Genomic DNA, 12,581 nt, shown 5'->3' on the forward strand with positions numbered 1-12,581 from the left:
CACATCCTTTCTTGCTCACCAGGGTTTCCTCCTGCTCCACGGAGCCCTCCCAGCTGTTCACTCCGGCAGCCACTCATCCACTGTTGGCAAAGTCAAGGAGGCGTTTTGTAGAGCTCCATTTAAACAGACAGCACAGTCACCTTCTGTCCCTCTTGTTGCCCAGTCAGTGCCTGTTGTGGGCGGGAACTGACTCTTGTTGGGGCACTTCATGTCAGGGCCTTACAGGCGGCTACAGTGGACGGGCAGGGATGAATCTGTGGGTGCCCAGTGCTCTTCCAGTAGTGGACAGCCGTCACCTGTATTGCTTGCTAAGGTCTGTGAAGCTGCTGGCCCTGTCTGTCCCATGTCTCCCCAGCATTTGTGCTCAGTCTCTGGGGTGGCTGTTCTGTTGGATACTCAGGTGTTGGGCACCTCCTAGTGTCTGAGCTGTCCTGTTCCCACACTAAACCAGTGTGTTTAGCTGGGGCTTCCTTCCCACTATTGTTTTGGATGCCTTCTCTGCTCTGGGCACGTCCTGGTCAGATCCATAGTTTTTAGGACCCAGCTGTCTTGTGCTTCAGTGGCCCATGTTGTTGGTGAGAAATCTTTGCCTAATTTGGAGGTTGTAGCCAGTCTTTGGCTAGTTTGCGGGTTCTTTTTTCCACCTGATTTACTCCCTATCACTTGATAGGAAAGAAAGAACAGAGGGAGCAGAAAAAGATAGAAATCCTTGAATCTAATGTCTTTATTTCTTCTCTAAGCATGACTACTAACAACCAAAAACAGCTCCCCAGAATGACCACCAACCACCAACCAAAAACACCTACAGGGGCTCTAGCATTTACTACCCTCTGAAAAGTTTCCAGAATTCCAAATGTCACACAATTACAGAAATAATCTGCAGCTGGCAAAATCATGCTTTTGCTAGAGCACAAGGCAAATCATAGTCATCTGCTGAGAAGCAGCCCCATGCCACACACCTGGGATTAAAACAAAAACATATAATATTGCTGTGTTTTTTAAAGAAACCAAAAATTCCAGAATCCTCAGTACAGGAGGGCCTAGAGAGCTCCTCAGATGCTCCTCCAGAAGTTTCAGCTTTGGTTCTGTCTTCAGCGCTGCAGTCTGTTTAGAGGCAGGTCTGTGTGCTTGCAGTTTAATCTTGCAAATGGTTGCCCAGTTGCTCAGCACTGTGTGCTGGAGTGCTCACTGCACCTTGTCAAAACCACCAAGTGTACAGGTGAACTGGACTCTGCCATCTGCACACCTCTAGGTCAGGAATCCTGCTCTTCTCCTCACTGTAGGTAATTCCTGAGAGAAGCCACACTGGCTCTGGCTTTGTTCTTACTTTCCATATTTTGGCATTCTTGTAAGAATTACAATACAAATACAATTACAATACTGGTGTCTGTTTCTAGGAATTTGACAAGACTCTCTTGACTCCTGTCCCATCTAGGAAGAGCTGTGGTGTTGTTAGGGGTTTCTATTTGTTTGTTTTGAACTTGGCATGTTCTTGGCCCTCACGTGGGTGGCTTTCAGTTCTTAGGTGCTTGAGTGGGTCTCATGTTTGCTTATCTTCTCTTCTCAGAGTGTCTATATCACTGCTGAAAATGTTGGACCAGCTGTTGGCCAATGGGTGCTTCGACATCTTTACCGCTGAGGAGAAGTAAGTATCTGCTCCCTTAGTGCTCCCTGTCTGGTGAAGCCTAGTTGCCCTAACTGCAAAGATTTTATTGATTTGGTGTCTCAAATCAGTAATTGACTAGCTTCAAAGTCATGATCTTGTCCCGTTAGCCTTGCATGTGCTGGGATTACCAACCTGTGGCTACCACATCTGGCTGTTATTTTAACGAGAGAACACTTGGCTCAGGACTCAGACTTGGACAGGTTAGGTGGCCCACCCTAACCTGGGCCGGTAGGCAGAGAGACTGGAGGTGATGAGGTTGAGATACGATAAAGGCTGGATGGATACAGGGCGGTATGTGGGCTCCATTAAGGGACCTGGGAGTATGGCTGTGCCCATCACAGCTGGACAGAGGCTATGGGGCACAGGGCACAGTAGAATCAGCTGTTTCCTACTGTGTGTGTTTTGTGGTTCCTCGGCCTCCTGTCTAGGGAGCAGGCAGCCTTGCTGCATGGTCTCTCTCTCTTTAAGCCCTGGAGCAATCTAAGTGCCAGACTGGCTTCCTGTATGAGTGATACCACCTTGGTGATTCCTATGAATGCCTGTGATCTTCACCAAATTCTCTCTTGTTGGTTTGGACAGCTTTGTAGTTGATGAAGATTTCTGAGCATCTACAGCACCAAAGATAAGTTACTTAGAAACTGCCTGCTAATTTTGCTTTTGAACCAACTGGTGGATTCAAATCAACCGGTTGATCTTCCCCCCTGTCTTATACTACTGTTCACTTTCTATTTGCTGCCCCAGTAAGAAGTTCTGTGCCCAGTGGTTTTTTTTTTTTTTTTTTTTTTAATTTATACAGCACGCCAGAAGAGGGCACCAGATCTCACTATAGATGGTTATAAGCCATCATGTGGTTGCTGGGAATTGAACTCAGGACCTTTAGAAGAGCAGCCAGTGCTCTTAACTTCTGAGCCACCTCTCTAGCTCCCTCTGTGCCCAGGTTTCCTGTAATTTTCTGGTGTCCCTTTTATTTTTATTTCTTGTTCCTTTCCTCCCTGGCTCTGGGGCAGTGTCTTCGTGCTTAACTGCGGACCAGCACTCGGGTGAACCCTAAGGCTGGGCGCCCCTGTCTTGGCGCTCTGCCCTGAGATCTTGTATACCATCCCACACGCAGGGCTACTGTGGACCAGCTTGTTTTGCTTATAGTCTCTGGTGTCTTTGGTTTTTTAACTGTTTGTCAAGGAGGTTAGATCTGTCTCTGCTGTATGCTGTATGGCTTTTAATCTGACACCACACGACTCCCCTGGTCTTCTAAAACCTGCTGCTGGGACAGCTTAAATGCACAGGTGTGAAGTCTGGCTGTGACATTCCTTCCACATTGCTGCCTTCATCTTGGAAAATATTCTAAGGATTTGACATGTCTCTATGTCAGGAGTCCTGCTCTTCTCCGGCTTAAAATTTTCAAAATAAGATAGTAGGAAAATATTTCATGATACAGATTTTAAATTTCTATTTGGTTTTTGCTTTACGGATTTAAAATTTTTGGCACATAGAAATGCAGGGCTGACTCTCGCCAAATGATCGTTTTGGAAGAGCTCCTGCTTACAGTCTGCTCTGACTTTGTTTAAACTTGGGATTGCAGTTTTTTGTTTTCATCATTTTCTTTGTTTTTGTGTGTTGGTTGCTAATAGCATATGTAGTTTTGTGAAATTTCAAGCTGACAAGCTGACTTTCCACTGGGTCCAGAAATCTGTCCCCTTTAATCTTATCAGTTTTCTCGTTGCAGTAGTTCTCTGGTTGTTCCATGGCTTTCTTCTCCTGTGAGTAGCAAAATCACTTCCCCATTTCATTTCCGTCGTTTGTGTGGGTCATTCTACTGTTTTCTATGCTCGTGGATGGAGAGTCCCTGATAATACTCCTATTCACTGTGCTTTTGCACAGTCAATGCTTGAGGAAAAAGAGCACGAAGAGGGGGCGTGAATGCTGCTCGGTGTGAAGGGCGGCTGTGGCAGATAAAGGCAGCTTCTCAGTGTGTAAGACAGCCTTTAGGGGCAGGGTGACCACCCAGGTGACAGCCTCACAGCTAGAAGACATCCCTTCACTTGCCTCTGCTGCCTCCCGTGTGTCCAGCTGTGCCCTGTGAGCAACTGTGGTCCTCTCCTCAGCTGTTCTCCTTGCTGGTGTTTTTTCTTAAACATCATCCTGTCTCTTCTTCAGTTTCTTCCTACAGATTCCTACTTTTAAGTTCACTTATAGAATTGTTTCTTAACACGTTTTCAGGGGCTAATTTCCATACCTTGGTATTTCCATATCTACTGTATTACACTTCCTTCTCTGTAGCCCTGTGTCCACCAGTCTACACGGTTATGACTAGAAGGTGTGTCCACTCTGCATCTTAGCTGTGTCTGGGTATTGTGCTTGCAGAACAGCCTGGAAGTGAGAGAGGCCTGGGCAGAGTGGACGTTCAGCCACTAGGACTTGAGTGTGCCTTTTCCAGGCACTGTGGGCTTTCTTGACTGCCTAGAGATGCTGTGCTCTGGAGGGCAGGAGGCAGGTCCACAGGTCCGCCTCTCCTGGGAGTGCCTTCTGAGTGCTAGTGTATTCGCCCCCTGCTCCTAGAGGCTCTGAATCTAGGCTTACCTCCCTGGAGCTAGGCGGCATATGGGCGGCAGGTTGGGGCCATGTTAGCAATATTTGTTGGGGTCGAGGTAGTAACTGGCCGTTACTGATCAGGCCTGAGCGTGTCCGGCAGGAAAAGGAACTGGACAGTGGCCGACCCATGAAAATGTTGCAGACAGATGTGAGAGTAAGGGAGCCATAGCAGCTGAAAACTTTCTGGCCTGTGTGTCTCTTTCCCAGCAGGGATCTTTAGACCAGCAGGTGTGGCTGGGAAAGCCATGGCACCTCACTCAGACAGAGATTAGGCCACGTTCCTCAGAGGGCTCTTGCCTATTGGGATTAGCTCAGTGGGAGTCTGTAAGGAACCCTGGTGTGTGAACTCACAGGGCTTCCGAGGACCACAAAGTGTCTGTGTCTGTGTTACCTATAAGTCCAGAAGAGCATTGCCGCTGTGCACGAGTCCTATGGGGAGGCTGGCTGAGGACAGAGTCCTCATGCAAGCTGGGGTGGCAAGCAGCAGCCCTCAGCAAACAAGCACTTTAGGGAGCTAGCCAGGGAGGAGTTACAGCCCATGTGACCCGGGCCAGCCAGGGCTGAGCTGGTGGCTACTGTGGTGCACTGGCCCAGTATCGGTAGTCACTGGAGGTGACCTGGACTGTTCCTCCAACCCAGGCTTGTCACATGGTTTCTTTCCACGAGGTAGCTCTTGCTGGTATGGTCTTTTTGTCTCAGGTCGCTTGGATATGGTCAAATCATGACTGTGCCAGGCCTGCCCCTTTCCCCCACAGGTGTTGAGTACCATGGGTGATGTGGGTAATGGAGCATCTTATGGGTAATGAGGTAGAACATCTCTTCTCTGCTGTGCATGTTGGGAACCAAAAAAAAGTGGCTGAGGTCACATGGCCCAGCATCTTGGGGCCAGCTGGCCTTCAGGCCACTTGGTACGAGCAGCACCACTGTCTGCGGCTGCAGCATGTGTCATATTTACTGTGTATCCCTGTGAAAGAGCTACTTACAATAATGTTTTCTCCTTTAAGCCACCCCTTTTGTGTGAAGTTGCTCACACTTTGTAAGGAAGAAATCAAGAAATCAAAAGACATCCAGAAACTCCGGTCAAGCATTGCGGTGTAAGTTTTAAGTGCTCCTGCGTGGAGACAGAGACAGGAGAACTTGGTGGTTCCTGGTGGAAGACAGAGTTTAATCACAAAGCTGCTTAAAAATGGAGTGTGGGAGTGCTCATTTAGAGAAGGAAAGGGCAGACTGTTACCATCAGCAGTGGCGGCTACGGACCAGAACAGGAAAGCTGGGTCTCCATTTGTCACTTGCTCAGGAGCCTTGCTGGCCCTGTAGCTGCCCAAAGGCCATCATAGGCTCCGACACACCTATGCTAGTGTAGGGATCTGGGACATGGGCACGTACACACGGGCACAGGAAACTGGTCATGTACGAGCAATCATGTGAGGTATACAAACATGCACACAGGAGAGTGTTCGAGTCTGGACACACAGGCACACACTTGCCAGCACCCGATCTCATGTATAGGTGAGCACATGTGCATACATGACTGTAGATGACATGGGAGCACACTAATGCACAGCGCACGTGTGGCTATAGAGGTATGCACACATACTGGCACAGGACTCAAGGTTTACTGTATACTTTTTGGGTCTCCCGTAGGCTCTGTGGAATGGTGCAGTTCAGCGGTGATGTGAGAAAGAAGGTTCTTCTGCAGCTGTTCCTTCTCCTTGGCCACCCTTTTCCCGTGGTGAGTGTGCCTGCCCCCACCTCAAGGCCATCTGCCTAGGACCCAGATCTGCATGGCCTTTAACAGTGACTGTACGTCAGTTTAGAAATGAACAGGCTGAGATGATGTGCCTGTGGGTATGGTTTCCAGGCGTAGGCAGCCCTGGGATTCGGCCATCAACTGGCTGGTGTTGGTAGGAACGGAATGTGGGTGCTGGCACTGGGTAGAGCGAGCACGGAGACGCATTGCTGAGGGTAGGGTATTAGAATTATAATCCTAACAGGCCAGGGTCAGGATTCTCCTCTTTCACCCAAGAAGGGTAAGGGACCTTTACAGTGGGTTTTTGAGACAGAGTGGGATGACCCCATGGCTTACCGTGTTTGCCAGAGATGTACATTACTAGAGGTAGATCAGACCTCATACAAAGTAGTTTGTCACAGGACATAAACCAAAAAAAGACAGCAAGACAGACAGATTCCCTTGGAGGAGTCCGTACTGCACTTCTGACAAAGGCCGAGGTCCTTCCTCTCTGCCGCATGTCTGTGATGGCAGCAGTATCTGGGCTGGGGCCGAGTCTTTTTCCTCCTTTCGTGGACCTTCCTAAGACCCCCGTGGGGCTCCCCAGGTGGTGATGGGTTTCCTCCTGTTGACCTGCTGATCTTGCTGCAGATCCGGAAGACCACAGCGAGCCAGGTGTATGAGATGGTGCTGACCTACAGTGACTTGGTAGACCCTGCTGTGCTTGACGAGGCCATGTCTGTGCTCAGCGACACAGCCTGGTAAGTGGGCCTGCCTGAGCCCCGTCGCTTCTGCCGAGAGGGGAGACCTCCCCAACACTCAGCAGCTCGGGGCCACCTCAGAGCTTCACAAAGGGTTGAGGACACGCTCTGGGAGCTTCAGGCGGGAAAACGTTCAATGTGCAATTGCTTTTCTCCTCTTGTGAGCAAGGTGGCTAGGGTGGTTAACACCTCTGCTTGTCAGAAGGCGGTGGTCCTCAGTAACTGGAGTGTAAGGCCAGCAGAAGCCACCAAGCGGATGTCAGCAACTGAAGGCCTGGGTGGTCTCTTCCGTTTTAACAGCCTCAGAGACTTGTCTCCAAAGTCAAGAGGTGCAGGAGTGGGTGGGGGAATATACAGCCCGTTGGTGTGGGTCACAGGTTCTAGGCTGGGCCAGGAAACAGCTGTGGTCACAACAGCAAGAACTTATGACCTGTGATCCAGGCACTGCACATGCATGGTCCTGTACGCATTTATCTGCAGGTTTGCAGATGACATACATAAAGCTGCTGATGTAAACACACAGTCATGTGTATGTGCATATACCCACAGAACTGTCGCCTGTCCCCTGTTCTAGATACACTATTTGAGAGGCACAGGCAGGTGGCCCAGGTTATTGCTACTGCCTGTGGACACTGTCCCTCAGACTGCTAGAGGGAGAGTGCTGGGACTGACCGGGTTGCTTCAGCAAGTCAGGGTTTGCGTTATTCACGCCCGCCCCTCGGAACAGTGGCATCCCTAGGAACTCATGCTAGGACGTGGCCTTCCTGCCTAGATGAGAGCTGTGACCGGGAAGCTCAGAGCTCACTTTTTCTGCCAGTAGGACCTCTACTCAGTGCCTTCTGGGGAGACAGTGGACATTGCTTCCAACACGTTTTTTACAAGGTTTCTTTATTGTGAACACAGTGTTCTCTGTACGTGTCCACCTGCACACTCACCCTGAGTAAGGACATCAGGGAGAAGAGGGACTTCTTTGTGTGCCTGTGAGTGCAGTTGCCTATGGAGGCCAGAAAAGGGTGTCAGGTTCCCCTGGAGCTGAGGTTGCAGATGGCTGTGAGTTGCCCCCTGGAGGCGCTGGGAACTCTACTCCTCCAGAGCACAGTACCTGGTTTACAGAGGAGCTGCCCTTATAACTTCTTTACATACAAAAGAAGCCATTTGCAGTACCTCTCAGCCGCATTACGTCTTCTAATGAAAGCAAGCGATGGCTGAATACCTAGAGCTGCAGAGGCTTTAGCCTGAGGTAGAATTTCTTCTGGGTGAGCCCCTAAAACAGGGTTTCTAGGTTTTCCTGGTGTCTACACTGGGGGTAGGGTTTTTTGCCCCAACATCACCAGATCTCATGGGGTGGGGGAGCTGAACCATGTGCCACGGGGCACTCAAATGCTTTCCTCTGTAGGGATGCAGAGCTTCCAGTTGTAAGAGGGCAACGGAATCACCTGTGTGACCTCCTTGGCGTGCCCAGACCTCAGCTCGTTCCAAAGGTAATACTCTAGTATTCTGAGGACATATGGCACCTGTGTCATCTGCTCTGAGCTTTGGTCTAAAGTAAACTGGGTCCCACGGTCAGTATTCATCTCGGCTGTGAACTTTTCCAGACCAGCTGGGAGTGCTGTTTCTCCAGAGGGGGCAGGTTCTGTCTTCACAGTGTGGTGCTGGGTAGTCAGCTGTTGGAGGCCCCGTGCTGTCTCAGCGTCTGTCTTCTGGGAAAGAAGCTTCCCCCGTGTGGAAGGCGGCTTTGGCTCCCTCAGCATTCCCTGCCCGGATGTACGTCCTGTTAGGGGCTGTCTTCCTCCAAGGACACCTGTGCCACCTTCATGGACTCCTGTCCCACTGGGGCCTTCTTGGCTGTCTGTGCTGTCTTGGCCTTGCTGTGTTTCTAAAGCCCTTGTGCTGAGGTTGCATGTTAAGTTGTGAAAGCTGCGATCTGTTGATATCTTGGGCTCTCTTCCTGTTTTGAGGCTCAGTCTGTCTGTAGGGACTTCAAAAAAATTGTACATATTGACGTTTTCATCCCAGAATCCTGCTCCTAGCTTATTGCTCTTCCCACCCCTTTGTACGTGGTCTCTGGGGCTGTGCAGAAGCACCAGCTGAGGGCGCCTCACCCACAAAGGGCTGGGCTCTCCACATCAACAGTAATTAAGGAACTGCCCAACAAGCTTGCCTACAGCCTTAAACTTATAAAGATGTTTCTCAAATGAGAGGTCCTCTTCCCAGTGACTCTAGCTTTTGTCAAGTTGCCATAAAACTAGCCAGTCCATACAAGCTTCTGAAAGCTTGATGTATTGCCTTTTCACATAGAAATGCAGTTTGCTTGGGACCAGCTATGGTGTGGTGGGAAGGTCATGTTCTGCTTCCTGTGTCAGCCAGCCCCACTGCAGTGTCCTGTGCCCACCTTGGTACTTCCTTTATACCCTGATGATACTGTCTGTGCAAACTGTATGGTGGAGGAGGTGTGGGCCTCACAGCAGGTGTGCTCACAGGCCCATTTTCCACTTTTATTCTGTCCAAGATGGTTTTCACTCTTTTTGATCCTTGGTTTGGTTAAACTCTCAGAACTAGTTTGTCAGTTTAGAACTAGCCAGCTAGGTTGGCCCGGGACCATGTTGGGGCTAGAGGGAGCTGAGGTCCCTGAGTGCCACTAGACCCTGGGCACTCACTGGGCTTATGAGCCTTTGGAAGGTCTCTTAAAGTTTTTTGTGACTGGTCTCCAGTTCTTGGAACAGCTCATGCTCCACTTGCATCTCCGATTAGAAAGGTCACATGTTGGTTTAATGAGTTTTAGGTTTTTTTCTTTAGCACTTCCTTCTGATCACCTCTCTACACCTCTACCTTTCAATTTTGATTGCTGTGACAAAACACTATGTAGAAGGCAACTTAATGAAAGAAAGCATTTTGTCAGGTGTATGGTTTCAGAGTCCATAATGGCAGAGCAAAGAACAGCTGAGAGCTCATATCTTGATCCATAACCAGACAGCACCCTGGAAATGGAATCATCTGAAACCTCAAAAGCCTACTCCCAGTTGCATATCCCCAAGAAGGCCACACTCCTTCCCAAACTGTACCACCAGGTGGGGGATAGAGTATTCAAACATGAGCCTATGGAACCGGCTCTCACACCACTCCCTCCATCTACTAGGTCCTGTCTGTCCTCCATAGCTTACCTTCCTGGGCTGGCTTTCATTCTCAGCCTGATGACCCCACCCCTATGTCAGAGCCTGTAGGGTCACCTGGTGTCTTTTGATCAACCAGGTGTGCTGATCAAATGGACAAGTGTGTGGACTTGCTTTCCTGGCCAGAAGCCACTGTTAGATATTGGCTGTGGTGTAGGCCTCAGGGCCTTTCCATTTGTTCCCACCCTTGACCTTGGGCTCCCTGTAGAACCTGAGTCCTTCGGGAGCCTCACGCTGAGTCCTGCAGGTGCGTGGGGCACAGAGGAACATTCTAATTGGCCAGTCTCCAGCCTCGGGTGGGGCCTGGCCTGCAGCCTTCCCAGTGCTGTTAGCATGGCCCATGTGGCCTGTGGGCCTCCCTCCCTTGCAGACCTCTTGTTTGCTGCCTTGCTGCATCTCAGGAGGTGAGCCTTGAAGGCCTCCGTGGCTGGCATTCTCAGGGTTACGCAGGTTCACGTAAGCAAGCCTTAGGCAGCTTTGCTAGGCTGTGTCTCGTACGTTCCCTCTCCAGTTTCAGGGTGAGATCTCAGTTCTCTGACATTCTGAGAAAACTTTTCAGTTGTAAAATTTTCTGTGTAGGTTAGAGTGAGGCATTAGCCACATTGTCATCTTGCTCCTCCAGTCACTGACATGTCCTTTATCGTTAAACGTTGGGGTGCATTTTGAAGAGTAGGTGTTCCTACTCTGGACAACTCTTTTTGCCCAGTGTCCTCTGGTTGGCACTTGGCTCCTGTCTTGGCACTTTCGGTGTCTACGAATGTTATAGTTATAGTCAAGATTGTGTCTTAACATCACTTAAAAATCCTTGTTAATTAGTGTTTCATGAATTCATGTTTACTGTATAATTACAGGCAAGTTTACATCCATCATGTTTGTTTCCCGTTTGACCTTCCTGTTTAATGTTTCTTTCTCCCTTATCTGGATTTCGTTTCCTACCCTGTTGACATATTTCAGTTATTTTCTTCTGTCCCTGATTACCCTTGGGCCAGGACTCTTTCTTGACACAGTACACTATCCCTGGCCTTGACCTCCAGCTGTCTGAACTAGTTTGTCTTAACCCTGTGGCCTTGGTATTTAGCTAACATGGTCTTGCTGGTCAGCTACTTCCCCCCTCACTGTTCTCTTTGCTTTGGTGATCTTCAGCTTTGTACCCTCAGCTCCTGTCACCTGTGCCATGTTGGAAGAGATTTTTGTATTTTCCCTCTCTGTGTGTGCTAGCTCTACTGGGTTTGTATACCCAACTCTCCCCAGATGGAGCTATGGTGTGGTCCCACATGTGGAGAGTGAGCATGAGTTTAACTGTGCTCCTCACGTTGTTAGGAAGACCTTGAACACGTGTGCAAGCAGCCGTTAGCTATATTTCAGAGACGGTGGGGCCGGGACTGGCCTGACACCGCCGTGCTCTTTACAGCCTGCTCCAGGAAGCTGAGCCATTGCCGACCTAGCTGCGATTTCCTGCCCTGAGGCTCCACAAGCTTTACCACCAGGGAAACTTGGTGCACAGACCTGTGAGAACCGTGACACCTGCTGCTGGCTGGATTGGGAGGTCACAGAGAGCCGTGTGCACGCCTGCTGTGCTCTGGTGGCTTGTCACCCACAGAGAGCGGGGCTCACATCTGCCCGTACTGTTGCTGTCCTAACACAGTTGTGCTTTTCATTAAATCATGTACCAGAAAGCCCAGGCTCTGCCCGTCTCTGAGACTTGTGTGCAAAAGGAACTGGACGATGCACTGTGGGCCCCCTCAGTGCTTCGCCGTGCTCCAGGCAGTGACCGTGTAGACTGTGAAGCGCTGTGTAGACGCAGTGGCAGGCGGCTCTCCTCCCAACAAGCTGAGCCAGCACGTCGCCAGCAATACTTAACGTCCTGTGAGAGACCAGAGTCCGCCCTCCCTGTGGGAATATGGGCGACAACTCTGGTCCTGAGGTCTGGATCTCCTGTACCTCCCGTCCCAGGGCCTGCATGCCTACCTCATGCCTGTCTCTTAGGCCTCTCTGTATGCCAGGCCTGGAGAAAGCACTGCTGAGAACTGTTGAGGCTGGAACAGAATTCAAGATAACTGCTCATGAAGGTGAAGTGGCCCAGGGCCTCAAGCCAAGGCCTGTAACAGTATGAACTCACTCCGTTTACCACTCATAGAGCCGGACTTGACAGCACGCAGGCTGCTGTCTTTACTGGGAGTCACTTTCCAGAGCTGGGTAGGCAGGGCCCTGGCTCATACATCATGCCAATCTTGCACACCTCTCCTGAGCTCACCTGATGAGGCCATGTATGACAGGCATTGCTGTCAGGTCTGCTGTGAAAGAGCAGGCAACTTCTGGCAGCAGGACTAACTTTCTACGTGATTGATTTATTTTTATTACATGTAGTTACAGGCAGTTGTGAGCCGCCATGTGGGTGCTGGGAAATGAACCAGGTCCTCTGGAAGAGCAGCCAGCGCTCTGAGCTACCTGTCCCCTAGAATGAAATATTTTTAGTATTATTCGAAAGACACAATTCCAGGCATGACGTGGAGACCTACTAGTTTCCACCAGACCTGCTGATGACACTCCAGCAGAGCAGCGCCCCTCTCCGTGGGGTTTAGTGGTGAAGTAAAGGACTCTGCCCCTGGCCACCCTCACGTGCACATCCCACCCCTAGGCAGCTGTTCCCCTGGATGCCTGGTATG

The 12,581-nt window shown here is 50.1% G+C and overlaps 2 protein-coding genes across 7 annotated transcripts in view; one reads left to right on the plus strand and one right to left on the minus strand.

Annotated features, from left to right (window-relative positions):
- Tbcd (tubulin folding cofactor D) overlaps positions 1-11,596 on the plus strand; it is a 161,312-nt gene extending 149,716 nt beyond the window's left edge. For 3 of the 4 annotated variants that reach the window (XM_055592658.1, XM_055592659.1, XM_055592660.1), the window contains 6 exons: positions 1,568-1,645; positions 5,260-5,349; positions 5,900-5,987; positions 6,636-6,745; positions 8,142-8,226; positions 11,327-11,596. In XM_055592658.1, coding sequence (XP_055448633.1) covers positions 1,568-1,645; positions 5,260-5,349; positions 5,900-5,987; positions 6,636-6,745; positions 8,142-8,226; positions 11,327-11,344 — 469 coding nt within the window. In that variant the 3' untranslated portion in view covers positions 11,345-11,596. Of the gene's footprint in view, positions 1-1,567; positions 1,646-2,245; positions 2,310-5,259; positions 5,350-5,899; positions 5,988-6,635; positions 6,746-8,141; positions 8,227-11,326 lie in introns of those variants that run through there. The other variant, XM_055592661.1, reaches the window with a different exon arrangement.
- B3gntl1 (UDP-GlcNAc:betaGal beta-1,3-N-acetylglucosaminyltransferase like 1) overlaps positions 5,400-12,581 on the minus strand; it is a 60,434-nt gene continuing 53,252 nt past the window's right edge. For 2 of the 3 annotated variants that reach the window (XR_008718422.1, XM_055592664.1), the window contains exon 13: positions 5,400-8,723. The gene's annotated coding sequence lies outside the window, so the exon portion shown is untranslated. Of the gene's footprint in view, positions 8,724-12,242; positions 12,371-12,581 lie in introns of those variants that run through there. The other variant, XM_055592665.1, reaches the window with a different exon arrangement.

Source organism: Psammomys obesus, unplaced genomic scaffold (genome assembly GCF_907164565.1).
Source record: "Psammomys obesus unplaced genomic scaffold, mPsaObe1.curated_primary_1811, whole genome shotgun sequence".
Taxonomy (NCBI): Eukaryota; Metazoa; Chordata; class Mammalia; order Rodentia; family Muridae; genus Psammomys; species Psammomys obesus.